Genomic DNA, 27,332 nt, shown 5'->3' with positions numbered 1-27,332 from the left:
CAAGCGGCAGGCTGCTGCCAGGCTCTGCCTGCCCAGATACCACCATACAAGTAGGCACAATTACGGTCTTCCTTTTGTATCCATTCCTTATTCTCTTCCTCCTTCATTCATCTATTTGGTAACTAGGTAACAAGCACCACTCATTCATTCATTCATTCATTCAACAAATATATCCCAAGCATCACACAGCTTTCTCCAGAATCCCCTGGATTCCAAGAAAGCCCAAATGCAACATCCAGGAGGCCCATGTGTGATTCACAGACCACCCACGCTTGACCTCTAGGGATCCGACCAGCGTGTCTGGCCCCTCTATCTCAGCTTCCCTGGCTGTGACAGCCACTTAATACCTATTGTTTCAAGCCATCTCTTTCCTGTTCTCCTCCTGCCAATTATGCACTGACCCCCTTTCAAACCTCAAAATTGAGGCTTGAATGTAATTGCTCCAACAATTTCCCTGTAGCTGGGCTAGAGCACAGCGCATCTTAATGAGATGCAGGATTGCTCTGTGCAAGGCTTCTCTTTGCCAGCACTCCTAGATTCTGCCTGGCAGCTCGTTCCCACCATCCTCCGTAGATGGGGGCCCCAGCTTCCACTGACAGTGAGCGCTATGTTCTGTGCTCTCCAGAGCCCTCATTCATACAGTCTCTCTGCTTGCTTGCCATTTTCAGAATGAACAGAGACTCAGATAGATGAGGCTCCGTGGATTGAGCTGCATCTCAATCCGCAGAGGCAATCTTAGAGAGGCCAGTTTCTCCAATCCCAGAATAAGCGCAATGGAGCCAAAATTAAACAACTCTTTCTGACTTCATCTTGCAACCACAGGTGGCAACACTGACTGGCCGGTGCTCAATATTTTAGCACACCAAGCTCTAAAGATTGTGTGCAGAAGACAGAGCTCAGAGTGACTGGAGCCTAGGACATGGGGAGGGGTCCTGTATCCTTCTAGAATCCTCTCCAGGGAACTACCTGACATCCAAGGAGAACTCCCATCAACTCCCTGTCTCCCAGGATCACGTGGTATTCTAACCACGTCTGTCTATCTTTCTCTTAAAGGCCCCACCCCCTGCTGCACCCCATCATACAGGAGACTACATGGGGACACACTGCCGCCAAACCATTAGAGTCACCTGCTGCCCTCACAGGGCTGCATCTCAGTGGGGCGGGCCTTGTGAGTGCTCTGGGAGCCTGGGAGATGCTACAAAACCATGATAAAACAGGTCTTAACACATTTTACTGGGGATGGCCACAGGGGTTAGTCCTTTTCTTAATCAATCTCTCTCTCTCTCTCTCTCTCTCTCCCCCTCCCTCCCCTCCTCTTCCTTCTTTTCCTCTTCCTCCTTGTTGTAGCTGTTGTCCTTGTACCAGGCCCAGTGGTGGCACCTCCCACCTGCAGAACCTCATCTATAGAGTGAGTTCATGCAAATTTCCGGCACTGTCTGTGTTTTGCAGACAAGGCAGACACTTTAACTGTATCCCTGATGTTCCCTGCAGGTGTGTGAGTGGTAATGAGCCTGTGTGAGGGTCACAGATGGGACAAAGGCCTGGCTTTGCTATCTGTGCCTTTTCACGGAGCCTCAAATGATCCTCCCAGGCCTCTCTAATGGAGGCAGGAGGATTCTCATGGTGGTTAGCAGCAGACAGCCTCTGACTTGCTGTTTTCCCTCAGGGGTTTTCACCTTTAGGGTAGGCTTTGGGACATAAACCCATGGTACACAGGGCATTGGTATTCCCATGTTCAGGAATCAATGGGCTGTGGGACTCTGCTCATCTGAGATCACAGGCAATGCCTCCCCAAGCATCCCTTGGATCTGACATGCAGGGAATGGCCTCTTAGCTTCAACTGCAAAGGTGTGTGGGCAGATGAGGTTTCTACAGCTGCTGCAGCTGACTACCCCAAACCCTGTAGTTTAATACAATATGGTTTACTCTCATGGGATTCTGGAGGTCAAAATACTAGAGTCAAGGTGTAGGCAACAAGGGAAAACCCACTCTACCTTTTCCTGCTTTATTTATTTATTTACTTGCTTACTTAATTTTGAGACAGCCTCTCAGAGTGCCCTGGCTGCCTCATACTCTGTAGGTGAGGATGGCCTTAAACTCCTGATTCTCCTGCATCAACCTCTCGAGTGCTGGGACTACAGGCCTACTCTACCACACTTGGTTTCCATGGTGCTAGGGATCAAACTGAGGATTTAATGAATGCTAGACGTGCTCTGTACAAAACTAGCTGCATCCCCGCCCAGTCTGTCTGTCTGACTGTGACAGCCTTGTCTCCCTCCATCTTATGGTTTATGACACACAGTGTATCTGCCTAGAGAGTCCAGGACAACCTGACCTTAAAACTCCTCCTTGTGGCTGCCCCTTAGTCACAGTGAGCAGTATACTCCCGTGATGTGGGAGGGCATTCTGCCCACCAAGGCTTGGAAAGTCATCAGCCACAGACCTTGGGTTCTAATGACCGGCGTCTAGGTCAGGGAAGGCACGCATGCCCGCCTCCCGTTCCCTGAGGGCGTAAGCAGCCCAGGGTTCTTGAAGGCTGCTCAGCTTTTGATTCTCCCTAGGGTCCTCTGCCTCAGCATGGATGAAGGTGCCTCCCAGACAGTTGTCTGTGTCCTGTAGCTTTTGTCCAGGATCCCCCGAGCAAAGCCTGAGGTCAGGAGTGAAGGGCTTTCCAAGGTTTGTGTTGGATTTGGACAAGCGGGCAAAAAAACGGAAGGGGATCCTGATAGAGACAGGGCTCTCTTAACTGCTGGCTCGACCACACCTGCGCAGTAATTGGATGACAAATGGCAGCAGTTTGCCTGTGTTGCTTTCAGCAAGGCCTTATCTTAATAAGATGCTTATCCTGGGCTCCCCTCTGCTGTAGTTATAGCATCATAACCAAGACAGACAGACAGACAGACAGACAGACAGACAGACAGACAGACAGAGATCTCACTGATAACTTTCCCACCCTGCTCAGAGAACTCAAGCTTGAATTTCTGCAGTGTGTGTGTGTGTGTGTGTGTGTGTGTTTATTTTAAGGTAGGATCTCAAATAACCCAGGCTATCTCAAACACACAATGTGACCAAGGGTGGCCCTGAACTTCTCATTCTTTTGCCTCCACCTCCCAAGTCTGGGGATGGCAGGTTTGTACTATGCTATGCCCCATTTTATGTAGCGCTGGGGACTGAACTCAAAATTTGGTGCATGCTAGGCCAGCACGCGACCAACGAGACTACATTCCCAGCCCCTCCCTACCTTATTATTAGCACAAAGAAAATCACACTGCTATGATTTTCTTCATGCCAATTTTCCCTCATAACTCAAAACAACTATTTTCTTGCTCAAGGAGGAAAAACGACATTTTATTATATGTAGTAAAATGAATGAATGAATGAATGAATGAATGAGCAAGCAAGTAAATAAACAAGGGCTTTCTGTTTCTCTAGCTGGTCCTCATTAAGAAAAGGGTGAGCGAGCCATTCACTGACTACACAGCTCTCAGAGGATGCTCCTGCCCATTCCCTGGTGAGCTAAGGGTACACAGGAGGGAGGCCACTCCCGGAGGAAAGGCCTAGATCTTCTCTGCCATCTTAGCTTCTCTTTCAGGCTGCTTCCCCCAAGACCAGGAATAATTAGGTATCAGCCGCTTGTGAACTCCCCAGTGCCTCAAAGAGTCACCCGGTCTCAAACACTGGCTCATTTATCCCTGTCACAGGAAAGCAATCTCAGAGAGATGCAACTGGGTTTCTGAACCGAGAGGTACCATTCAGGGGATGCAAATCACAAGCGTGGCCAGTAGGAGACCGAGGGGGACGCGGGTACAGTTGGGGGTGGGGGGCTAGGCTGTACCTTTGAAGGACAAGTCTCAAGACAGCCTTTAAGTCTCCTCGTTTTTCTAGCATGCAACTTCCCTACAAATCAGGACGTGATCTGCAAGCAAGCCCATCAGCCCGGGAATACGGGGCCTTGAGAACGTCAATCACAGAACTGCCGAGCTGCCTGCTGAGTGCATGGCTGAGCTCGCGCTGTAGTAAGAGAGGGAGGGGTCTTTCCATTCACATTGTCCCTACGCAGTGGGTGAACTAGGTTCCTTCTCAACCGTCTTTCTGGTTGCTGTTGAAGGAGAAACTAGAAATGTCCCATTGACAAAACCCATGGGTCTCTGTGTTTCACTTTTCTCTCCAGAGGAACAAATGGACGTTCTGTTTGGTTTATGGTGTGTGTGTGTGTGTGTGTGTGTGTGTGTGTGTGTGTGTGTGTCTGGTGGTTGCTATCAGGTACCTTCCTCTGGAATTCTTTACCTTATTTAGCCTCAGGGCTTTCATCGAACCTGAAGCTCACAGATTCTGTAGGACTACAGGCCAGTGAGGTGCGGGAATCCTTGTTTGCCTACCTCCCCGATGCTGGGATTGCAACACAGGGCACCACACCAAACCCCACACCTACGACACCACAAGACACACGAAACGCCAGCTTTCTTTTTAACCCCCTTCTTAAAATCAATGTGATAGGGATCTGAATTCAGGTCCCTCATGCTTGTGTGGCAAACACTGCCCAACCAAGCGTCTCCCTGGACCTTGTTTGTTTAGACACGGGGTCTCCTGTAGCCTAGGCTGGCCTCAGGTTCCACAATGATAACTTTCCATTTCTGAACCCTTTGCTTTCCCCTCCCAAGGGCTGCGATTACAAGTCTGTACCACCATGCTGTCGTTCCTGCAGAATTGGGAAGCAAACCCAGGGCTTTGTGCCTTGTCTGTGTGAGTTAGCCTTGCCGCTCATTCGCTCAGCTAGCAACTATGCACAGCTTATACAGAGCCAGCGCTCTCACCAACAGAAGCCCAGTGAACCCATTACTAACCAGGGCCACAGACCCTCTCTGGATGGACAGCTCAAGGCCTGGCCTGCCTGCAGCCTGCTCGGGCTTGCTCTCACTGGCAGGTCCCTCCTGTTAATGAGGGGACAGACCCAGAACTCTCCATCAGCACCACTCTGCCAACACCAGTACTGGTAGGGCTTTACCAGAATGGAAGATGGCTGCCAAACCACCTCCATTGACATCTGAAGAACAAGCAGAACACGGAAATAGGCCCTTGTGGGCAAGGAACATGAACCAAAAAGAAACTTACACATGGTTACTATGTCTGGGCCGGGAATGCTCAAAAAAGGAACATCTAAAAACAGCTGCCTAACATTTTTATTTTTATTTTAGGAAACAAAAAAAAGTTCCAAACCCATAGAAGTGCTAGCTTCCTGCAACTTCCCTGAGTCAGACATTGTCTCTAGCCTCCGCAAACACACTCTTGGCTTGGGAGTGCTCAGTCTAGCTCAACAAAGTGCCTGTGTGAGTCTGAGGGAGAGTTAGCCAAGCCAGGAAGGGGGACTGTACTTGTAGGCTCCCTCTCCCATTTTTTTCCCTGAATCCACCCACTGGGGACAGAGGTATTCTGAGGACCCTATGGGAAGACTTTAAAGTTAAAAAAAAAATACTGGCTGCTAAACTTGGCTGTATGTTATGCTATTGTTCTGAGGACTTCAAAGAAATCAGCTCATTCCATTTTGGAACAACTCAGAGATCTAGAAACTGACAGCACCCCTAACACACACACACAGAGACACACACACACACTTTACAGATTAAGAAACTGGGGCTCAGGGAGATTAAAAAGAGTACCCCGAATTCCCTTACCAGGGGCATCTGGCTTTACCAAGTCTTAACTGCTGTGTGACACAGTGTGGTTAACTGAGGTTAAGTAATTCATTTCCGGTTTCCAGATGAGGAAATCAAAGCCCCGGCCCCGGCACCGCCCCCGAGATCCTGAATTCCCTCTCAGGTGGTCTGGTCCTGCCAGTGACAGGAAGAGTTAGAGCCCGATGGAGTTAGAACCTGGGCTCCAATGCCCTCACCTTCAGTTAAACTGTGCTGTGGAAGACCTGTCATCGTGGCTGGGTGGCTGGTAGGAAGGGCACAGCGAGGGCTGTCACACCCCAGGTACTCATTCTTTTCCAGCCTGCACTTAGGCTCTTAGAGGGTCATGCACAGGCCCCAGCCCCAGTGCAGAGGGACTCTTCTTCCCTGAACCCCAGAGCCCTGGCTAGTTTTATATCAATTTGACACAAGCTAGAGTTGTCAGGGAAGGGGAGCCTCAAATGAGAAACTGCCTCTCTAAGACCCAGCCATAGGCAAGCCTGTAGGGCATTTTCTTAATTAGCGATTGATGCTGGAGGGACCAGCCTTTGTTCCTGGTGGTCCTGGGTTCTGTAAGAAAGCAGGCTGAGCAAGCCATGGGAAGCAAGGCAGTTAGCAGTGCCCTCCATGGCCTCTGCATCAGCTCCTGCCTCTAGGTTCCTGCTCTGCTTGATTTTCTGTCCTGATTTCCTTTGATGATGAACTGTGATATGGAAGCATAAGCTGAATAAACCCCTTCCTCCCCAAGTTGCTTTGGTTATGGCGTCTCATCATAGCAATAGTGACCCTAACTAAGACACATGTGTCTGGTCACATGCTGAGCTCACAGGACCCAGGAAAAAGCAGCTGTGTTCAGAACCTCAATACCTCATATTAGATTTTGAATGTGAAATGTCCACAGTAGGCTCCTGAATTTGGGTACTTGGTTCCCAGCTGGTGGTACTATTTTGGGGGGTGGGGTGTCTGTGGGAGTTTTAAGAGATGGGGCCTCACTGGAGGAAGCGAGTAGTTTTCAGAAGACAGGTCTCGAAGTGCAGTCTGGCAGGGTTTCCAGCCAAACTATCCCCGCTTTCTGTCTGACACCCAGATGTTATGAGCCAGTGGTACCTCCAGCCACCATGCCTTCGGTGGCCGCTTGATAGGCAGTATCTCCTAAATTATTAGAATAAATGAGAAAGGTACCTAATTCAATGCACACTGAAGAGTCCCTGCCAATGCCTAGCTAGGAAGCCAGCTAGGTTCCAGACACACAAGACACAGTCCCTTTCCTCTAGAGGGCTCTTTACCTCAAGAAGCCAGTGCAAATGACCCAGGGACACACCAGTAAGCAATGACAGTGATGTCACTTCAATGGCCACATGGTCCAGTACACAAAATTGATTCCAGACAGCGTAAGGAAATCAGAACACAGACTCCCTTTGGTTTTTTGTTTGTTTGTTTGTTTTTTTACCAATGACAGGTAGAAATGATATTTTGAGAGCCTTGGGCTGGATAAAACATCTGATTAAAATGTATTTCACCTGTTTGCTTTGTAGCTCTAGGCTAACAGAAAAATCTCCAGAGGAAGAAAAGCAGGAAGTGTTTCCCAATGGAGGGCGCTTCTGAATGAGCAGCAGGAGCAGCAGCAGCAGCAGCAGGAGCAGCAGCAGCAGCAGCAGCAGCAGCAGCAGCAGCAGCAGCAGCAGCAATAGCACATCACGCAAACAAGCCTGGCCTGCCTGCCAGGTGCCCAGAACTCTGTATGTTTTCAAACGTAAGTCTGAAAAAGCTAAAACCTTTGCATGTTTTTTTTCATTCCTATTTTATAAGCAAACTCTCCAGTGTTGAGAAACATGTAGCCGCTTGCCTGAGACCTCCAGTGCCCAGGGTGCGTCCAGGGAGGACGAGACCCCTCCCCTCATTCCCTCATTCCCCGCCACACACACATACAGAGCAGCACCCACAGAGCTTGACAAGAAGCCAGGCTCTGGTACACTTGGCCTCCATCTGAGGTCAAATTCCAATTGGCCCAGAAGCTGCCCGCGTTGTGCAATTTACAGAAAAATCAAATGATGAAGAGGCCTCTCCTAATTGAGGGTAATTCAGGAAATAACTCTTGGTAAATGGCAGCTTGTCCAGCTGTGTTACCGTTTGGCAATGGCTGAGGTCACTCCGCCATCCCAACGCTGCTTCTCCTACTGGAAATATGTCAGGTTCTGTTCGCACAGAGAGCCACAGAAAAATCCCAGTAGTTCCAATCACTTCCTCGCCATATTTCCATAGATCGTGTCAAAGAAGGGGGCGTTCCTGAATCTTCTGTGTCTGAAACAGAACAATGGCCTACAGAGGCAGCAAGAGTTAGCCACCAACTCACAGGTAGCACGCACCACCTCAAGAGGGAGGGGCTTCGTTAACTCCCCCATTCCCAAGGTGATCACAGAGGGGGCTTGTGGCAGACACACCTACAGGAGCTTTTCAAACTACGCCTCTGTGTCTGCTCACTGTCTAGGACCTGTGTGCAGTGGACGTGTTTGTACATAGACTGTTCACGGAGACAGAGGCATTCGTGGTCTTGGAAATGGGTGTCTCTAGCTCGAAAAAAAGCCTGAGATGCGACATAAATCAAAACAGACTGTGCGCTTAGTGAGTGACTCCTAACTCTGTCCTGATTTGAGTGTCCTCAGAGGCAGGAAGCCCCAGAGATGCCCGTCTGTGCACCCTGAGTTCTGAGTGCAGGTGTGCGCTGCTGTGCTCCACCTTCTACCGAGTTGGGGGGGGGGGGAGAGTGAACTCAGACCCTCCTACTTGTGAGGCAAGCCTTTAACTGAATGAGCCTTTGGAATGTGAGGTCTTTGACTTGCAGAAACCTGCATGACAGGCATTTTCCTCTAATTCTCTACAGATGAGGAAGCCCAGGTTTGTGGAGGAGGTCCGGTAATGGCCGCAGGTCATATACCTGGGTTAGCATCCCTCAGTTCTTTCAAGCATCCAATCTTCTCCTATGACCTGAATTGCATCTCCCTCCAGGTCTCCACCTGTCCTAGCTTGATTGGATATGTGACCGGGTAGCTTTTTGCTTGAATATAATAGAGCTGCTAACCATGGCAAAAAAAAAAAAAAAAAAAAAAAGACAGCCCACTGTCCCTGGCTTTGTAGAGATCCTCGCTGGCCTAATGTCATTTGCCATGAATAATGTAGCACTCAAGAGACTGCTATAGGTAGGGACAGGTTAATGTAATATTTCGTCTTTGCTAGCCAGCTGCCATTCTGCTGGGCCAACTATCGGTAATAGCCCTGCAGAAGGAGCCAGTCTACAACTAAATCAATCCCTCTTTGGCTGGTGGACAGCTGTTGGGTCAAAGCAAGATAATGAGACAGGCTCATCATTTACCAGGTGGCTGCTAATGAAGAGATTAATGCAGCAGAGTTAGGGCTGAACAATGGCTGCCCTTTCTGGCCTTCCTAGGCAGGTACCACCCCCAACATTCTCTGCAAACAGCAAACTGCTGAAGCAGACAGCCTCCCCCTTCCTGATTATTTGGAAGATGCAACTGATCTCTGGAAACCTCATCTGATGTCTGGTCCTTCCCCTTCGCTTACTAAAGGACAGGCTGGGGTATTCCTTTCAAGGGGGAACTTGTCCCAATGTGTTATCTGGGGCACAGTTTCTGTGGGTAGCTGCAGAAAGCAGGGACCCTCTTATCCTTAGGACAACATTTGCCTCCATATGGAAAGACTTCAAGCCTGAGTGTATTGTTAAAACAAGAACACAAGATGGCCTATTCTTTAGACTCAAAAGTGTCTGTAACTGAAGGCCCTAGAGGACCCTTCAGCCCTGTGCTGCTGAACTCGGAAGCCCAGAACAATAACCTCGGACATGCTGGCAAAGTCCTAGACTGGATAAAGTCAGCCCCCGCTGGGGAAAGACCTAGGCTCCAGGCAGTTCTTCACATCTCATGCGTGGTCAAAACTGAGAGCCACTGGTTTAACACAATGCCTTCACTTTACAGACAGTGGTGCTGAGGCCAAATGTTGGGGGGCTCCAGCTGTAGAGAAGCCCTTCCACTCAACAAGCAGCTGAGTCAGAGGTACACCTGCTTCATGAATTGAGGGTCTCCCTGCGACCCCGATGCCCACCTACCTCCACTTCCTCTCTCTCAAGATGAACACTATGACCCAATCTCCCTGGGACTAAAGGCTTTTCCTGTCCCTTCCAACCAGGCTCCAGCACCTGCTGTTTGCTCTTGTCCTCTGCAATGCTAGTCTCTCCTAGCATCTTATGTGTCTTCAAAGGCCTCTTCCTCTTAAGAGTCCCCACTGTGCACAGGACTTGGGGGGAGGGGTGCTAACACTACATCTTCTCTCACCTTTCCTGCTCTCTCTCTTCTGGGACCTTTTTTTCTGTTTATTCTTTAAGAACCCATAGGACCAGCAAAATGTGCTGAGCACTGCAGAAAACGCCACCCAGGTCTGGGTGAGGAACGTAACCACAGACTCCTTCCAGCCCTCCACCACGGTAGCATCTATCAGTGTAATATTTTCAGCTGGATGGACACCTCTAAGGAGCGAGAACCACCATCCAACAGCAGAGTTCTTAGAGGTGACTTCTGCTTAACCTAGCTCCAAGCCAGGACATAAAGTCCTCTCCTGCCTTGGCCGGACACCAGACTCTGAAGAAAGGAAACTGCCAGCTGAAAATGCTTATAGCACATCTACTGTGGGTTCCACACCACTCCATGGCCTCAGCTCTGCTATCTGGGTCCATGGCCCCATGCCCAGGCTGGGCCCATGCCTCGCCTTTGACATATTAGGGGAAGGAGAGTCTTCTGGAAGCTTTTTTTTCTACCTGGAGGAGCCGTGTCAAGGCTCCCTCTTCCTACAGGCTAGCAGGGTAAGAAAGACCCAGTCCTGTCATTTAGTAGTACGTGATCTTGGCGCACTGTGCAGCCTCTTAAAAACTTAGCTACCTTCTAAAAAAGTGAGGTTATCAAGAGACCTTCATCTGGAAGGGGGACTTGTAAAGGCTCAGTGAGGGGTTGGAGCATGCGTCACTGGTAGGAAAAATGGCTGCTCAGTGTTCAAGGGGCCTTGGGTTCCATCTCCAACCCAACAAAAGCAAGAGCAATGACCCTTGTTTAGAAAAGGTCTAGAATAGTCACAGATATGTATTCCATGTTCAGTAAACACCAACTGTCTTTCTCCTTCCTCCCTTTCTTCTTCACTCCATCCTTAATCCAGTGCATCCCTGGAGGAGAAAGTTCACTTCAGCACACCAAGAGACTGCCCCGTAACTGAGGGAGCAGGACCGCAGAGTTTCAGCCATATTCAGCAACACATCACCCAGAACACTTCTAGATCCCTAAACATCTGGACCCAGGGACTCCAGGAAGCCCCGTTCAGACCTAGCTATGCTGCTTGCAAGTTCGTGGCCAGCACTGAGCCACGCACCCTGCCCCCTTAGAATGCTCTAATAACAGGGCAGGCACACATGCTAAAGAAAGACATGGCAGGGCAGGCCAAACCGCATGAATGATACTGTGAAGATTTCAGGGAAGCCATGAGAGGCCGGGAGGTGGGGAGGCAGGAGGACAAGCTGTCTCACCCTCGATGGCATTCAGGGACAATTACACCCTCTCAACCAGCTGAGAGCAGTTCTCTGCCCTGTGGGTCAGCACTGACTGAGCGGGGGCAGCCTGCAGATGGCTCGGCCCACAAGTCTGTGGTTGGCAACTCCTGAACTTTCGGTGACTCGGCGCCAGCTGATCCAATCAGCAATTATGTTTTATTTTGGGGCCAGGGAGACAGCAGAGAACCAGGAAAATTATAAGACATTACAGGGCTATTTTGCTAAGAATATCGACTGGGAAGGATTTTTTTTTCTTAACCAATTGTTCTTTGGATGGTTTGGGGGTTTCAGTGCACTAAGAAAGCCCCAGATGCTGAAGTCAGAGTAGAGGCAACTGCCCCTGGGCTGATTTCACTCTTTATCCAGGGAAAACCTTGTTGGATATACATCTGTTTGCAGGAGGGGGTTGGTTCCTGCCAAGAGGATTTCGAGGGTAATAGTCACCAGTACCAGTCACTAGTAACTGCGTGCAATTTCCCCGTTCCTTCTGTGGTTGGATCCTCACTGCTTCCTACTAGTGATCTGGGCTCAAATAAATCATATACAATTATTAGTTTCACTTCTCTATCCATAAGAGGGGAAATACCATCTAGCTCAGAGCTTACCATACATATTCAGTGAGCTGAATCCAAGACCCAGGAAGTGTCTGGCCTAGCCTATGTATCCGAGATAACTAAGAAGGCGCTTCTTGAGCCGAGCATGGTGGCACACGCCTTTAATCCCAGCACTTGGGAGGCAGAAGCAGGTGTATTTTTGAGTTCGAGGCCAGCCTGGTCTACAAAGTGAGTTCCAGGACAGCCTGAGCTATACAGAGAAACCCTGTCTCAAAAAACAAAAACAAAAACAGAAGGTGCTTCTTGCTGTTAGGTGAATTTCTTGTCATAAAAAAATAAATGGTCTCATTTTTACCATCCTGTTACTAAGACCAAAGAGACACTCAGCAAAAAAAAAAAAAAAAAAAAAAAAAAAAAAAAAAAAAAGCTGCGAACACCATTTCTGGGAGCCGTTCAGGTTAGAGCGATCAGAGAGTTTGCCACTTGCCTCAGTGACTACACTGTTCCAGGCTCGGCAGCTGAGCTGGTAGGAAACTATGAGAATGTGCAGGGGAGCTCAGCCCAGCGTTAAGCCTGGAGATGACTCAGGAAGGCAATGCTGTCTAAGCTCATCAGCATGTCCCCATCTTAAACTCCGCAGCCCACCGCTAACCAGGGCTGCTTCTTCAAAAACAAACCCTGCTTAAGGACTGCGCGGGGACGGGGCACAACTGCCACTTGTAAAGGAAACTAGACCCAGAAAACTACATCCACAGGAAATGGGGTGATCTTCCTGAAGAGTGTTTGCTTGATGGGCTGGAGAGGCCAGACAGTGTGCCCAAGATGCCCTTAAAGGATAGTGACTCACTTACCAGTGCCCTCCTCTGGTTGTGTTAGTGAATGTGCCTTTCACTAACACAACACTCACTATCGCTGTGAGGAGGGATGACAGGAGATGGGATAGTCACCTTTCCTCTGACTGGTCTGCCAAAAAAAACAGACAAGGCCGTCTGTGCACACCAGTCCTGGGACAGAGCAAGTACCCATCGCAGGTGGCTATATTAGCTTCAGTGCCCTCTATGCCCAGTCTCTGACATGCCAGGGGGTCAGTGAGGGAACAAACCAGGAAAGCACAAGCCCCATAGCAGGCAGCCAGCACAGAAGGTCACTGCACCGCCTCTTGAATACAGCAGTTGGTATTAGTCCCCGAATGTCATAAAAGAGGGATGGCAGTCAAAGCGTGGTTATGTGGCCTGTGCAAGGTCACAGAGCTAGGAAATGATGTCACTGGACTTTGACACCAAGTCTGACTCTGAAATTGAGGAAAGTGACAGTTCACAGTCATCCTCCAGAGTTCCAGAGGCATGCTGGGAAACGGGCACCTAGTGCAGGCACCTTCCGGTTTGCGCAGCTAGAGACGTGGGAAGAGGGAACCTGAACCCTGAACTTTTGCTCTTTCAAATGTCACAGATACTTGGGGACCCCAGACATCAACCAGGCCCAGTGTTAGGCACCGGATGTATATGGTAGGCAAGACCCAGTCCATGGGCTTTCTACCCAGAGGGTCAGCTACAGTAGAAGTGGCTCTGCCTATGCATCTTGCATCTTGTGCTGTTCATCAATACAGGATGTCCAGAGGGAGTGCGGATGGTTCTGATGGAGTAGCCTGGGTGAGTTTCAATAGAGCATATCAGAAATTCTATGTGTGGCCAAAGCCTGCTTGATCTTTTTATAAAGATGACAGAGTAGACAGGCTAGGAAACTTACTCACAATGGCCAGGTCACGGGGGCAGCAAAGGAACCCATATCAAATCCCCCTTGAGTCTCTCTCTGCAAAAGCCAGCAGAGGAAGCCTCAAGAGGCATTGAGTTTGCAATCCTCACCTAGAGCCTCAAGACAGAGAATCAACAGGGCGCCACTGAACACCATTAGGTCACCAAGGGTGCCCGGATTCTAGTCCTATTTTTCCCCCAGAAGGGAGCACAGGTGGAAGGCTCGAGGGAGAAAGTGGAGCCAAGAAGCTTTGAAGTTTGTGCCTTTGCAATCACTCTAAGAATCTGTCCTCGCTGAGATCCGAGCATATTATCTTCTCCCTCAGGCACCACGTTCTATGGAAATACATAATTGAGATGGAGCACAAAGTGAAGCCCTGAGATCACGCGCAGGCCATCTCTCCTCAGCACGCACTCATTTCTCAGCAGTTACCAAGGTCTGTGGGCATTGGCTCGGTCCCTCAATCAGGAGCGACACTAACAGACATTCCGACAGAGGGACGGGCTCAAGAGTCTCCACACCAACTCAAGTGGCCTGAGGTTACTGCGATGGTGAGCAGGCCTCCTGACTGCTCCTCACTTCCCATGGAAGGCACAGTCCACTCCCCACCCCAACCGCCACACTCGCCACCTTGTTAAACGAATCAGTCAAAAAAACCAGCAACAGCTACTTTACACCCACGCCCCAACCAGGGGTCTTCTGTAGCGAGGTCATCACTGGGTCTCACTCACTGCACTCGGAGTTTATCCATGTGCACACCTTTCTGGGGGTACCAGTGGAGAGTTGCACAAGCTTGCAGACTTTTGAAGTTCAGAGTCCCATTGCTAGGACCTGGGACGATGTCACACGAGATTTGTTTATATTGCATATGCATCTTATGTACAGTGTCCTGAGATAACTTTGTACAGTATTTCAGTGCACCTGCATTTTGACTGTGATCCATCGCATAATATCAGACACGGGATTTTCCACTTGTGGTACCGTGAGGCTGCTCACAAGGGTTTGAGTTTGGGAATGTTTCCGGTAAAGGATGCTGAACATGAAGGCAGGAAAGGGCATGTCAAATCCCCAGAACATACACTGATAGCAACGAGGACCGGGGTCCTACCTGGATGGGATTGTAGAGCTCCTGCAGGGGACTTCTCGATCCCTTCCGGCAGCAGATGTCCACACCGAAGGGGTTCCTCCGCATGACTGGGGAGAAAAAGTGAAGCTCATCAGAAAACAGCTATAAAGGCCTGCTGTCTGTCAGAGGCAAAGGCATCTGGGAGGGAGGAAGAAACAGGATGCAAAGAGGAAGGAGCAGCTTCTAGCAAAGAGCCCACTGCTGTCCAGGCCACAACAGCACCACGCCTTTCTGTCCCCACGCCCCACGGCACAGACCACACTAGAAATGCTTTCTGCCGCACACAGGAAAACAGGACAGGCATCTAGAGCTCACTGGGATGTAGCCACTTTCAGAAGGCATCAGAGTACCCAAGGGAACACGTGTGGCTGTGCCAGGGTGTGGGATCCTAGTCTCACATCACCTGGCAACAGGGCTGTGGTCTGAGAACCTCACTGTGAGGTGACACAGTCACATACACTGACAAGATTCGAGATGGGTGTTCACAGAGGTCCTGTGACGAGGCTGCTGAAGAGGGCACGGAAGACTGCCACTGTGAGCATGAGTCCCAGTTTGCTTTCTGTTGCTGTGACAAGGGTCAGAACTTGGAAAGGGAAGGGTTTATTTCACCTTACAGCTTATAGTTCATCGTGAAGGGAAAGACAGAGCAGGAAGAGATACTGACACACGACGGGACACTGCCCGTCTTTGTTCCCCACGGTTCACTCACCCTGCTTTCTCATACCACCCAAGACAGCCACTCAGGCACCATCCACCATTAATTAGCAATCAAGCAAATGTCCCACAGACATATATAGAGGCCAGCCTGATGGAGGCAAACCCTCAAATGAGGCTCCCTCTCTTTGGGTATATCAGGCTGACGACAACTACTAGCCATTACGGCATCTTCACAGGAAGAAATGCATTCTACACTGATGATAAAAATGGGAGCAAACAACTACAAACCAGTAACACAGCTATTCACACTGTCTCATGGGATATCCTGGATGGGAAACACTTTGCTTTTAGAGAACTGTGTATGTGGTTATGCCAGTGCCACCAAGGGCCCGGGAGCATCCTGCTGTAGCAGCTCTGTGACGTTTCTATGGCGCAGGTTTCGCTGAGGCAGAAACTTCCACCTCCATCCTGATCCCACACAGTTCTGTGCTGACTGGGTCACGCAGCGTGCAGGTACCACCCTCGGGCAACACCACCTCCTCCAGGCACCTGAGACCTGCGCTCCTAAGAATGGGGGAAATCATTTTCAAGGGCCCCTCCACCGTAGGTCAAAAGCCCAGTCTCTCCTAAGTCTTTTACAATGTTCATTTTCATTAAAATAGCAACTTGAGGCAGAAAGGATGAAGGTCTGTGCTTCTGTGCTTCTGGAAAGAACCGGCACTTACAACTGCTATGAGGATTAGAACTCTACATTCCCCTGGGGTGAGGGGGCCAAGAATCCTTGTCCATAGAAATGAACCCTTTTTTCATATTTCCTGCCTACAAGCACCCTAAGCCCATGCATGGACACCTAATTATAGACAGAGGAAGAGGAGAGGACAGAGGAGAGGGAGCGAGGGAGGAAAAAGGGAGGAAGGAGGGAGGGAAGGAAGAAGGAGGGAGGGAGGGGGGAGGGAGGGAGGAGATGAGAAGGGGGAAGAAGAGAAAAGGAGAGGGAGAAGGAGCAGCGGGTAGAACACATGAACAGGGCTTTGTTCAAACACCAAACCATTCGTTACAGAGTATCGTTACAGAGTATCATCGTAATGAAGATTAATGGAGCAAGAACAGCAGAGACTCCCAGAAGTCCAGGGAGCACTCTGGTGTGTAGTGGGGACCAAGTGCACATTCCCTTATTCCCTGGACCAGACAGCCTGGGGTTTCATCATGGCTCTAACCCGGTACCAGTTGTGTGACCTCAGGCAAACCCCGCATCCTCTCCGTCCGCTTCCTCACCTGTATAAGGGAGTTGGAAGAGAATCTCTCTGGGCTGGTTGTGAAGCTTGAGTTACAATGCAGACTGCTTACAATGTGCCTGGCAACAGAAGTTTCTGAAGCCACTCTAGGTATGCCCATAGCAATGTATGATGGGTGTTGCCTGGCTGTAGGTAGAAAGATGGGAACACCTCTCTGCCTGAGCTAGCTAGGGAGTGGGCTGAGTGAGAACTGACCACACACCAATCAAGATACAGTCAAAAGACTAAGATGCCTCTAGGAAAGGGGCTGCAATGGGGAGTGGGGGAGGGGGGTACTCATATGTCAGCCTGAGGACAGAGTGAGGAGCCTGGGGCTTGGGAGATGGTTCATTTGGCAAATAGATTCCTGAGGAAGCATGAAGGCCTGAGTTCAGATCCCCAGAACCCACATTAAACCAACCAACCAGATACAGTGGCAACTGCCCACTAGTGAGTACTTCTCCCACCCTGGGAACGTAGAGATGAGACCCCTGGAGCTCACTGGCCAACTAACCTAACTGAAGTGCAGAATTCTAGGTTCAATGAGAGGACTGGTCTCAGAAAATAAGGTGTCACATGATATCAATCTCTGGCTTTTGCAAACACACACACATACCAAGCACTCTCCTCCCCTCCACACATGCGCACACAAACACACACAAACCACTCCCCTCCACATACACACTCACATATAAACACACATTCATGCACATAGGCACACACAGGAACCAACCGCCTACACACACACACACACATACATTCACACACACACACACACACATTCACACACACACACATTCACACACAAACCACTTCCCCATACACACATTCACATACACACACACCCTACTCCTACTCCTCCTCCTACACACACACACACACACACACACACACACACCACTCCCCCTCCACATACACACCTCTCCCCCTCCACACACACACACACACACACACACACACACACACACACAGTAAAGAGTAGTTAGCATAAACAACAGGTGAGCTGCCTCCCTCCCGGGCTCCTCCCTTTGAGCCTTGTGGAGACCCTGAAAGAAAAGCATCCATCCCAGTGAAAAAAGGCCACATGTCCCACCCCCTTTCCTTGCCTTCCAAACAGAAGGCTAGCAAGCATTTTCTGGAAAGGACAAGCAGTGTTTAGCTAAGTGCCACCACTGGGTCAAAGAACAATAGAAGAAGAGTGACATGAGGCATGCTAGTGAGCAAGCGAGCTTTGCTTATGGACAGGAATCTGACATTCCTGCATTAGGAAATATGCTTCCTTTGTTGGCTTGCTTTGATGGCTTAACAAAAATAGGCAGGAGGCAGGATTTGTCCCTGAGGCTGGAGTAGAGATCCCCTGCCCTGGAGCCCAGGACTCCAACAGAAGCTGTGCACAGATCCTGCAAGCCCAGAGGTCTTCCCATGGGAGGAGGGATCTTTGAGCAAAAGTCAACACCTAAAAGCCCTTAGAACTTGATTAGGCTATCCAGGAAAACACTGCTTCTTTGTCCCTCAGAGGCTGCCCCAGGAAGGTGATGGAAAAGTTCTTTGTGTTTTTCTTTAATTTATGACTTCATTTTTCATTTCCACCAAAAAGGAGGTAAGGTGTTGAGGGCATGCAGGTCCTCCTTCTGTATAATGGTATCGCAGCACTTGGAGGGGCGAACATGGCCATAAACCATGTGAAATTACACCCACGCTGTGCAAGGCTCAAGTCTCCCCACGGCAGCAGGCAGCAGACAAGCTCACCGGGATCTGCCACACCGTGGAACCCATTAAAAGCCTGCTTTTACAGGAGGCAATATTATTTAATTGGTTTATTTTTCTAAAACAAGGTCTTTAAGAAGCTTGGACCGTGTGGGGCCTGCAGCTTCAGGTCCTTTACCTGTGACTTCATGGGGGTGCCATGTGAACTGACTTTGGCACCCCAGGCCACAAAAGCCAAAGGGGCTTGCGTGCTATTTATAAGTTGAACAACAAGCCTGCCCTGTGCAGAAGGCGTGGAGAACACAAAACCAGGAGCATCCCAGGGCTCGAAATGATCCACAGTTGCAATTTTCAGATTTCAGACTTTTGCATTTAAGAATGAGCAACCGGCTCAGCAAGACGGCTTGGTGGGTACCAGTGATGATGTGAGTCTGATCTTTGGGACACTGCACTGTGGAAGGAGAGGAAGGACGCTTGCTATCTGTCCTTTGATGTTCACATGCCCGCATAATCAAACATACACATGCACACACACGCACTTAGTTAGCTAATTAATTTTCAAGGGACTGATAGACTGGCTGATAGAGCCTATGCAAATATCCAAATGGACCCTGCCCTCTTAAGCAGTTCCCGTGAGCATGCATGGTAAACAGACTCCATCAATCCACATCCGTACCTAGGCCATCGATAGTATAAACGTCCCCAGGGCCCCTTGACTGGGAGCCTACATCTTATCTCAAAGAATCTTTGGTGCTTCAAATCCAATTTGTTCAGAGTCTGAGGGGCTCTTGGATGCCATCTGGTCACTTTTGGTCACTCTCAAAGAATAAAGGTGGGCCAGTGGAGGGACAGAATGGCCTGTTACATGAGGGGAGAGGGGGCTACAGAGTTGGCACGGGCCACCAGGTCTCACATCCAATGTCACTGCCCCTCTTTGTCCACAGGGGGTTCTTAGTACATATGTGTGGTGTGAGCTAAAGTGAGACAAGAGGCCAGACTATCTGAGGGTTTAACCAACAGCATCGATTCTTCAGGAGGGAGTGACGCCAAACCACTGACTAGTAGTTCAGAATGAGGCAGAAAAGTTAGTGAGATTGATAACAGACTCATCCTCACAGGGCAGTTCTCCTTCAAGATGGCAACAGAGTTAAATTAAGACAGCGCTAGGGAGGTAAGAGTGGGTTTAAGAACCTGAGTTGGATATCCAGAATCTACATGAAAATGTCAGGCGTGTCCTTACACTCCTGTAATCAGCTCAGAAGCGGGGACAGGAGGATCCAGGGAGGGGATCCTCTGCCAGACAATCTAACCGAATGAGTAACCTCCAGGCCTATGAGAGACCTTGTCTCAAAGGATGAAGAGGGCTTTGGAGAATCCCCTCTGGCTTCCATGCCACCTGCACAAGTGCATACATGTACACACACACACACACACACACACACACACACACACGCACACACACACACACACACAGAGAGAGAGAGAGAGAGAGAGAGAGAGAGAGAGAGAGAGAGAGAGTTTGGGGAGACCTAAAACAAACAGGCAAAAGTAGAGGATAGGGAGAAGGGAGGGAGTGGGAGGCACCGGAAGAGGAGGTACCGGAAGGGGAAACACCGGAAGGGGAGGCACTGGACGTCAAGGAAGAACGCAGTTCCCTGGTCTGCTATATGAGAAACTGTCTAGGAGCTGTGGCTAGAACTCCCGCCCGAGTTCTTATGGGGACAGTAGATGACTGAGAAAGGTTAATACACGATGGCATGTTCCCCAGTACATGTAGTGGTGTATGTCCAGTGGACTCCTCAGCCGACTCGTAAGCATGAAGCCCATTCCCTTCTCTCTTCCGGCTGCATAGGCTGGGAGAAACCTGACTCTTCCAGGCAATTCCCTACCGGTGTCCATTAGTATTTAAGCTCACAAGGCAAGGAGTCCTTCCTGATACCCTGCAGGACCAGGCTGAATAGAACTCTCAGCTGCTGAAGGCCAAGGGTATAAACCTGAGAATTCAGTAAATATTCCTAGCATTATGAGGAAGACAAGCAATAGCACTCATCTAAGAACCAGGAGGCTCACTGACTGGGAAGCCTTCCCCAGGGGCCCCGTTACCCAGCATGGAAGAACAGACTTGCTCGCTCAAAACTTCACCTGCCAGATAAAAGTGGCCACTGAATGGATTCATCAGAACCAACGGCTTCCACAACCGCCTCTCCCAGTCCTGAGGGTTCTGGTCTCTCTGCAGGAATATGACCAAGTTGGGGGGCTGTGTCTACCTCCAAAAGCACAAGGTCCTGCCTAAGGAAACCACCTGTTAAAGCCTTAAGTCAAGCTCATGGGGGACAAGGAGGGCGTCTCAGAGACTGTGGTGAGATGGCTTCGTGCAGGCACAGGGGGTGGATATGCATGGCAAAGAGAGGGGGAGAGAGAGAGAGAGAGAGAGAGAGAGAGAGAGAGAGAGAGAGAGAGAGAGAGAGACTGAGACTTCAGAACTGGGTGTGATGGAGCCACTCTGGGAGAGTAGAAGGAACAACGGAAAGAATGTTTGTGTCACCCTGAGATTCCTATACTGAAAGTCTGGGAGGTGTCAGCCATGGGGACAGAGCCTTTAGAATGGGGGTTCCTCTCTGGATAAAAATGGTATCTTACCTCAGGAGGACACAGAAAACACAGAACCCCATGAAACAGGTAGCAGATGTTCTGCAGACTAATTTGTGAGTACCTTGAACTTGTAAGAAATACATTTCTGTTTAGATGCTAAACAGTCTGTGGTTGGTTGTTATGGAAGCCAGAATGGGCTAAGACACAAAAACTCGGAAATTGATCTTCTGGCCAGCAGAGAATGCCACTCACCCACTCAGAGCACAGCAGAGGATAGGGAGAAGGGAGGGAGTGGGAGGCACGGGAAGAGAAGGTACCGGAAGGGGAAGCACAGGAAGGGGAGGCACTGGACGTCAAGGAAGAACGCGGTTCCCTGGTCCGCTATATGAGAAACTGTCTAGGAGCTGTGTCTAGAACTCCCGCCCAAGTTCTTATGGGGACAGTAGTTGGCCACCTCAGAGTGACCATCTAGAACAGACCCTCAGAACGTGCTAGACCCGTCAGCTCTCTCCGAAGCGTCTTAATATTTGAGCCTGACAGATGGGCCAGGTCTTGGGTGGAATTATGTGTGAGCTGGTGACTCAAGTCCTGCAAGAGCCCCACTCAGATTGAGCTCAGCTCTGAGCCAAAGCCATCAGACCGGTGTGACCCACAGAACGGCTTCAAATGGTGACTGCAAAATAGCCCAAAATACCAAGTTTTTAACATAAAACCAAGGATGGTTTCAAATTATTAGAGATTACATATGTACAAAAGAAGTAAATATACAGGAAGTGGCTCTGAGTCTGCCACAAGGGCAGGACTGGGGACCAGGAGTGACAGTTGACAGACTTGGATTTCTTGCTAGCATGATGGAGAACATAAATTGAACTGGGGAGCAGGGAAGCGAGGGGGTCTGCCCAGCTCTGCCAATTTGGCCCCATCCGTAGAACGCTGCACTTAAAACGAGTAAACTTTATGCGTAAATTCACAGCTCCAAAAGACTACTTTCAAAAATAAGCACAGCAACGTTTTCAGGATAAGTATTAATATTTTCAAGATTCTGACCCATTTGAGAAGATCCAGCTAACAGCAGCAACGTGTAAGATTTAATCGAACAGTAGTATTTCTGTCCTGGTATAAGTTAAAAGCCCTTTTTAAAATCTTAATGATCGGGCTTATATTATTTAGATGTTACCTTCTTCTTCTGGGAACTGACATATTCAAAAGGGGACTTTAAAATTTAAATGCAATTTAAATTATTAAAAGCCAGCTAAAAAGTTTCTTAAAGGCTAAATATTAATCAAAGGCCATTTTAGAGATTCACTGGTAGAGTTCACTGAGATTCTTAGAGGTAGGCTATGCAATCTGGGACTTGAACGTTTTTTTAGAAGCCTTTTCTTTACATAACAATCTGCCTTGTGCTAACAGACGTGACAAAGCTACTTCAGGCTGACCATAAAGCATGAAGGGCAGCAGCCCACATCCCAGACTAACCATATGTTATCTCTAAAGCCCCACAGTGGTCGAATTTTATAACAGAGAAACTCAAGACTACGTGGAAAAGTGGTTCAAAGAGCAGGAGCTGGCAGCTGACCCAGGAAAGCCCCTATAAATTCACTTTATATCCCCTCCGATGAGACAAAGCAGACAGCATTGCAACACATATCTCGCATCCTCCATGCAGAAGTCATGCCGAGCCTTGAGCGGTTAAGTTTTCTCAGTCACAGCCTTGACTGCTGGGGAATTCACCCCCTGCCCTGCAGTTTCCTGGAACGCTTCTGAATGTATTTTGCAGGCTACAGATAACATGCCAGCATGCTTTCTTATGGTGTCTGGTGCTCCAAGTTTGACTTTCCAACTTGGACACGTTGATGTCTGCCTCTGGGGTTCCCCCACGCTTACAGACAAGTGACGAAGCTCTTGGCAAGGAGTCGCCTTTGCTGAAGCTACTGAAGCTGGGGCCATTAACTCCAAACCTGTTGGCTCCCTATCAGTCTTTAGCCCTGCACAGGACAGCGGCACCTTAACAGTCAGCTGTACAGGGCAGGCCACCTGTACTAGACCTGCAGGCTAGTCTCTCGCTTGGAGTACCAGCCTTTCCCTGTGACTATCAAAGGGACAGTTGCCCTTGTCTTTCTCGAGACCTCTTGGAAGACTCTGAGTCCTCCCAGCCTCTTCCTTTCCTCTTTGACTCTATCCCAGAAGGCAGGAAACATGGTGCTCTGGGTGGAACTGTGCCCCATTGCCAATTCATATTTCAGAACCTCAAAATGAAACTTTATTTGGAAATAGAGTCTTTACTAGTACAACTGTAGTTACATGGAGACGAGGTCACAGTGGATGAGGGTGGGTCCCAAGCCACATGACTGGTGCCTAATAAAAGAAGAAGACAGACATACACAGGGAAGATAGCGGAAGAAGATGGCCAAAGGCACTGGAACGACTCGATGACAAGATGGAATGGCAAGGGCTGCCTGGAGCTGCCAGAAGCCAGGGTGCAAGGTGGAGCAAGGATTCTCCCCTAGAGAAGCCTTCGAGGGAACACAGCCAACTTACACTTTCACTTTGTGTATCAACTTTCCAGAATGTGGGAGAACAAATTTCTGTGGCTTTGAAACATCCAGTGTGTGCTCATTTGTTACACAACTCTAGCACACTAACACGTGTGTGCTGTGAATCCTAAACAGATCGCCCATGCAGAGGCTGAGAGCAAGCCCCGGCCCCAGGTAAGCGGCAGATGAAAGACCATTAGGCATGCTTCCCGATGACAACTACCTATTCTTTTTCCTAATTATTCCCCAGAAGAATGCCTCAAAAAATTGTCTCTCTTCCAATTCAAGCCAAAATCTCACTGCTGCAACGCAGCACGCACACACAATCTGCGGGGATGGAGTTATTTCAGAGCCAAGGGGAGCAACCCAACTGCCATGGGCAGAGGAGGCTGGCGGTGCATGGCCTTGCTGAAGATAAGGGGCAAAGGGCCTGGATGCTTGCTCAGAGGGTTGCTGGCCAGTGGGTCTGTCTCTCCTCCAGACGACGAGATAGAATCCCACCAGAAGGACACACAGTCAAGTCATAAAGAGCCAGAACTTTAAAAGGCAGCCACCCAGCAACCCAACCTTCTATTTCCCCTTCTGTAGGTGAATTAAAGACAAGGAATTGAGCTTTCAGTCACCCACCTGTCTGATGTGTTTCTGGCACAGAAGCCAAGGGAGTCAACACTGCTTGAAAAACATGGCTGTGTGTGTCACGTCACCGGAGCCAGGAAGGTTTAAACTCTTCAAACCGACCAACCAGCTTCCCTCTGGGAAAATGGCACCGAGGGGAGGACATGACAGAAAGGAAGCATAGTGGGGGTAGAAATCCATCCTGCGGGATCTGGGGAACAGTGCAACTGGCAAAATGTTCGAGGAACAAGAACGCGGCTGAATTTGATACCCAGAGCCTGTGTTAAAAAGCCAGGCCCAGTGCTTCTGCTCCAAATCCCAGGACAGGGAGAGTAGAGAGGCAGATTCCTAGGGCTAGCGGGCCAGCCAGCCTCATCTACTTAGTAAACTCTGGACCAGTTTAGAGACCTCACGTGAAAAAAATGAAGTGGTGGCCCTGGTGGTGCACACCTTTAATCCAACACTAGGGAGGTGGAAGAGGCAGGTTGCCCTCTGGGAGCCTAAGGTCAACCTGGTCATATAGAGTTCTACATGTTCAGACCCTGCGGATGGATGGATGGATGGATGGATGGATGGATGGATGGATGGATAGATGGATGGAGTGGACAACTCCAGAGGAATACCCTGAAATTGACCTCTAGTCTAAACACAGACACATACACACACACACACTCACACAAACATACACACTCACATACAGACACACATACTCACACACAGACCCACTCATATACAGACAGACAGACAGACAGACACAGACACACATTCATATGCACACTCATGCATGCACCCACCCACCCCCCCACACACATAGACACACACACATATAGATACAGACATACACACAGAAACACACATTCACACTCACATTCATTCACACACACACATGCACATTCATTATTGTGTTTTCTTTCTATCAGTTAGTTAAACACTGGAAACATTCTAGATGGCCAAAGTTAGAGAGATAATTTCATGAATTAAAGTCCACTTACATGCATTTTAATAAACATTGGTATATTACTAATGAGTTAAACATACTACTGTAATTAAAAATACTGATGTAAAATCATGGAAATGGGGTTGGCACATCAGAATTCCAATAGGAGGCGAGGATCTCACTGACACAGACCTACATGTGAGCCAGCGATAGAAATAAAAGCAGTGCTGGACTGCTTCTGATTGCTCTTCCTTACAATGACTTCAACAGAACAGCAGACCCAGTGCTAAAGATGTAACTGAAAGCCATGTTCTAAACAAAGGGCTGGAATCTCCCCTGGGAAAACCAACCATTACCTGCAGCCCTACCAGGGAGCTCTTTTCCCGTCTCCTCTTCACATCTGCAAGGTGGGGGGATGGAACCCAGGGCCCCACTTGCCAATAACACCGAGCCATCCCCATCTCCTGCCCCCAAGAGATCTTGCAAATGAGAAGGCAGCATATGTCTCAGATTCCAAGATGCTTGCACAGGATCTTTGTCGCTGCCGCTGCCATTGAATGAGTGTGCAGGGGGCGAAGGGTGTGAAAGCGGGTGTTGGGGAGGAGCCACAGGTGGGTGGGATGGGAAGGGGGGCAAGGATGGCTCTGCTGTGCATCGAATCTTCTTGAAGTGTGGCCAGCTGGGAAAGCCACTGCAGCTGCATCCTATTAACCATACCCACGTTTGCGGCTGCCTTCCTCCCTGCGCATTTAAGATGCCTCTGGACCTGGCTCCCCAGGCTCTATGCAGCCAGGCATCAGGGTGGGAGTAAGAGCAGGGGAAGGAGAGAGAGAGAGAGCGAGCGTGCACACCACCTCAGGTGACTGCCATGCCCTGAGGAGAATGTTTAGCGTTAGAAGGTTATCCCCCCCCCTAAGTGAAAATTTTAAAAGCATCAGAACAGAAAAGTGCAGAGGAGAGTCCCATCTTTCCTGTGCCCCAGCTTCTTGTTGCTGTGCTAAGTTTGAAGGTGTGGCCTCTGGGTGTATAACAGGAGCATTCAGGTTGTGTTTAGCTACTAAAAGTCTTTCAGACTCAGCCAGGCAGGGCCTATCTGTGCAATCAAATTAAAAAGCCATCAGACAATAAGGTATCTGCAAGCAGTTACGTCAACCGGAAGCCTCAGCAGCTGTGTCTATAGGGACGGCCACTGTGTCAGGGAGGGTCCAGTTCCGGCTGGCTGACACTAGGTCACTGAGGAGGAGGAGAAGGGTCCATGCAGAACCCATCTTTTGTCCTGAGCTCAGGCACACTGACCGCCAGGTCTTGGATGAACAACTTCCTCCACACAGCTTCTCTGTGAGTTCTTATCTCTGTGTAACAGAGGAGGAAAGGGCGTAGGGTCTTGCCCGTTGCACGCAGCTGGTGAACGATGGATTCCCTCACACCTCAGGGAATGAGTCTCTGAGGCACAAGCAGGGACTGAGTGGCTCTGGACACAGAGGTGGCCACGCCTCCACACCCATCCGAGTGACAGCCACAATGTGTAAGCTGGGACACCGGCTTCACTTACAACAGGACAGAGAGTTGATGTGGTCCAGTTGGTGCCAGCCAACCAAGCCTGAGAACCTGAGTTCCATTCCCGGATCCCGCAGCAAAGGGAAAGACTCAACTTCTGAGGCTTGAACTCTGACCTCCACAAGGGGAACCATGGTATGCAAGCCCATACTCACGAGTCTATGTGCTCTCTCTCTCTGTCTCTGTCTCTCTGACACACACACACACTAGGTCAAACCGCAGAGGACGTCACATGTCCTGCAGCAAACCTCGGCCCTCTACCAAGCAGCGCCACCCTGCGAGCATCCCGACCCCTCCATGTGCCAATTTTGTCACGGTTAAGATGGAAATGATGAGAGAACGTGCTTACAGAGCTATTCTGAGTGTGACACGAGATAGGACTGCTAACTGCACTGGCTGTCACCTTTCAAGGGCATCTGCTGCTTTCACCTTTTAACGCTCTCTGAGATCAGGACCCAGCTTTCCAGAGCGACTTTCTCAGAGTTGAAACGGCAGATGGTGATGGTGACGGTGATAGTGATGATAGAGGTGATGGTGATGATGGTGATAAAGGTAAGACACTGGTGGTAACAATGAGAAAGTGAACATGGTGCATGCCTGGTTTCATTCAGAGATACTGTGTCTATCTTGCCATCATTCTCACCTCAAAGACAAGCTGCTGACTAAAATATTCATTTTCTCCTTATTTTTTTACATATGTTTATTTATTTTATGCATACATGCACACATAGGTAGGTCAGATGACAACTT

At 49.4% G+C, this 27,332-nt stretch overlaps 1 protein-coding gene across 3 annotated transcripts in view; it reads right to left on the bottom strand.

The window, feature by feature from the left end:
- Chst11 (carbohydrate sulfotransferase 11) overlaps positions 1-27,332 on the bottom strand; it is a 211,465-nt gene that overhangs the window by 89,059 nt on the left and 95,074 nt on the right. For all 3 annotated transcript variants that reach the window (XM_006513909.4, NM_021439.2, XM_006513908.4), the window contains exon 2: positions 14,692-14,777. In XM_006513909.4, coding sequence (XP_006513972.1) covers positions 14,692-14,777 — 86 coding nt within the window. The remainder of the gene's footprint in view (positions 1-14,691; positions 14,778-27,332) is intronic.

Source organism: Mus musculus, chromosome 10 (genome assembly GCF_000001635.26).
Source record: "Mus musculus strain C57BL/6J chromosome 10, GRCm38.p6 C57BL/6J".
Taxonomy (NCBI): domain Eukaryota; kingdom Metazoa; phylum Chordata; class Mammalia; order Rodentia; family Muridae; genus Mus; species Mus musculus.
This window is presented reverse-complemented; position numbering and strand designations above follow the sequence as displayed.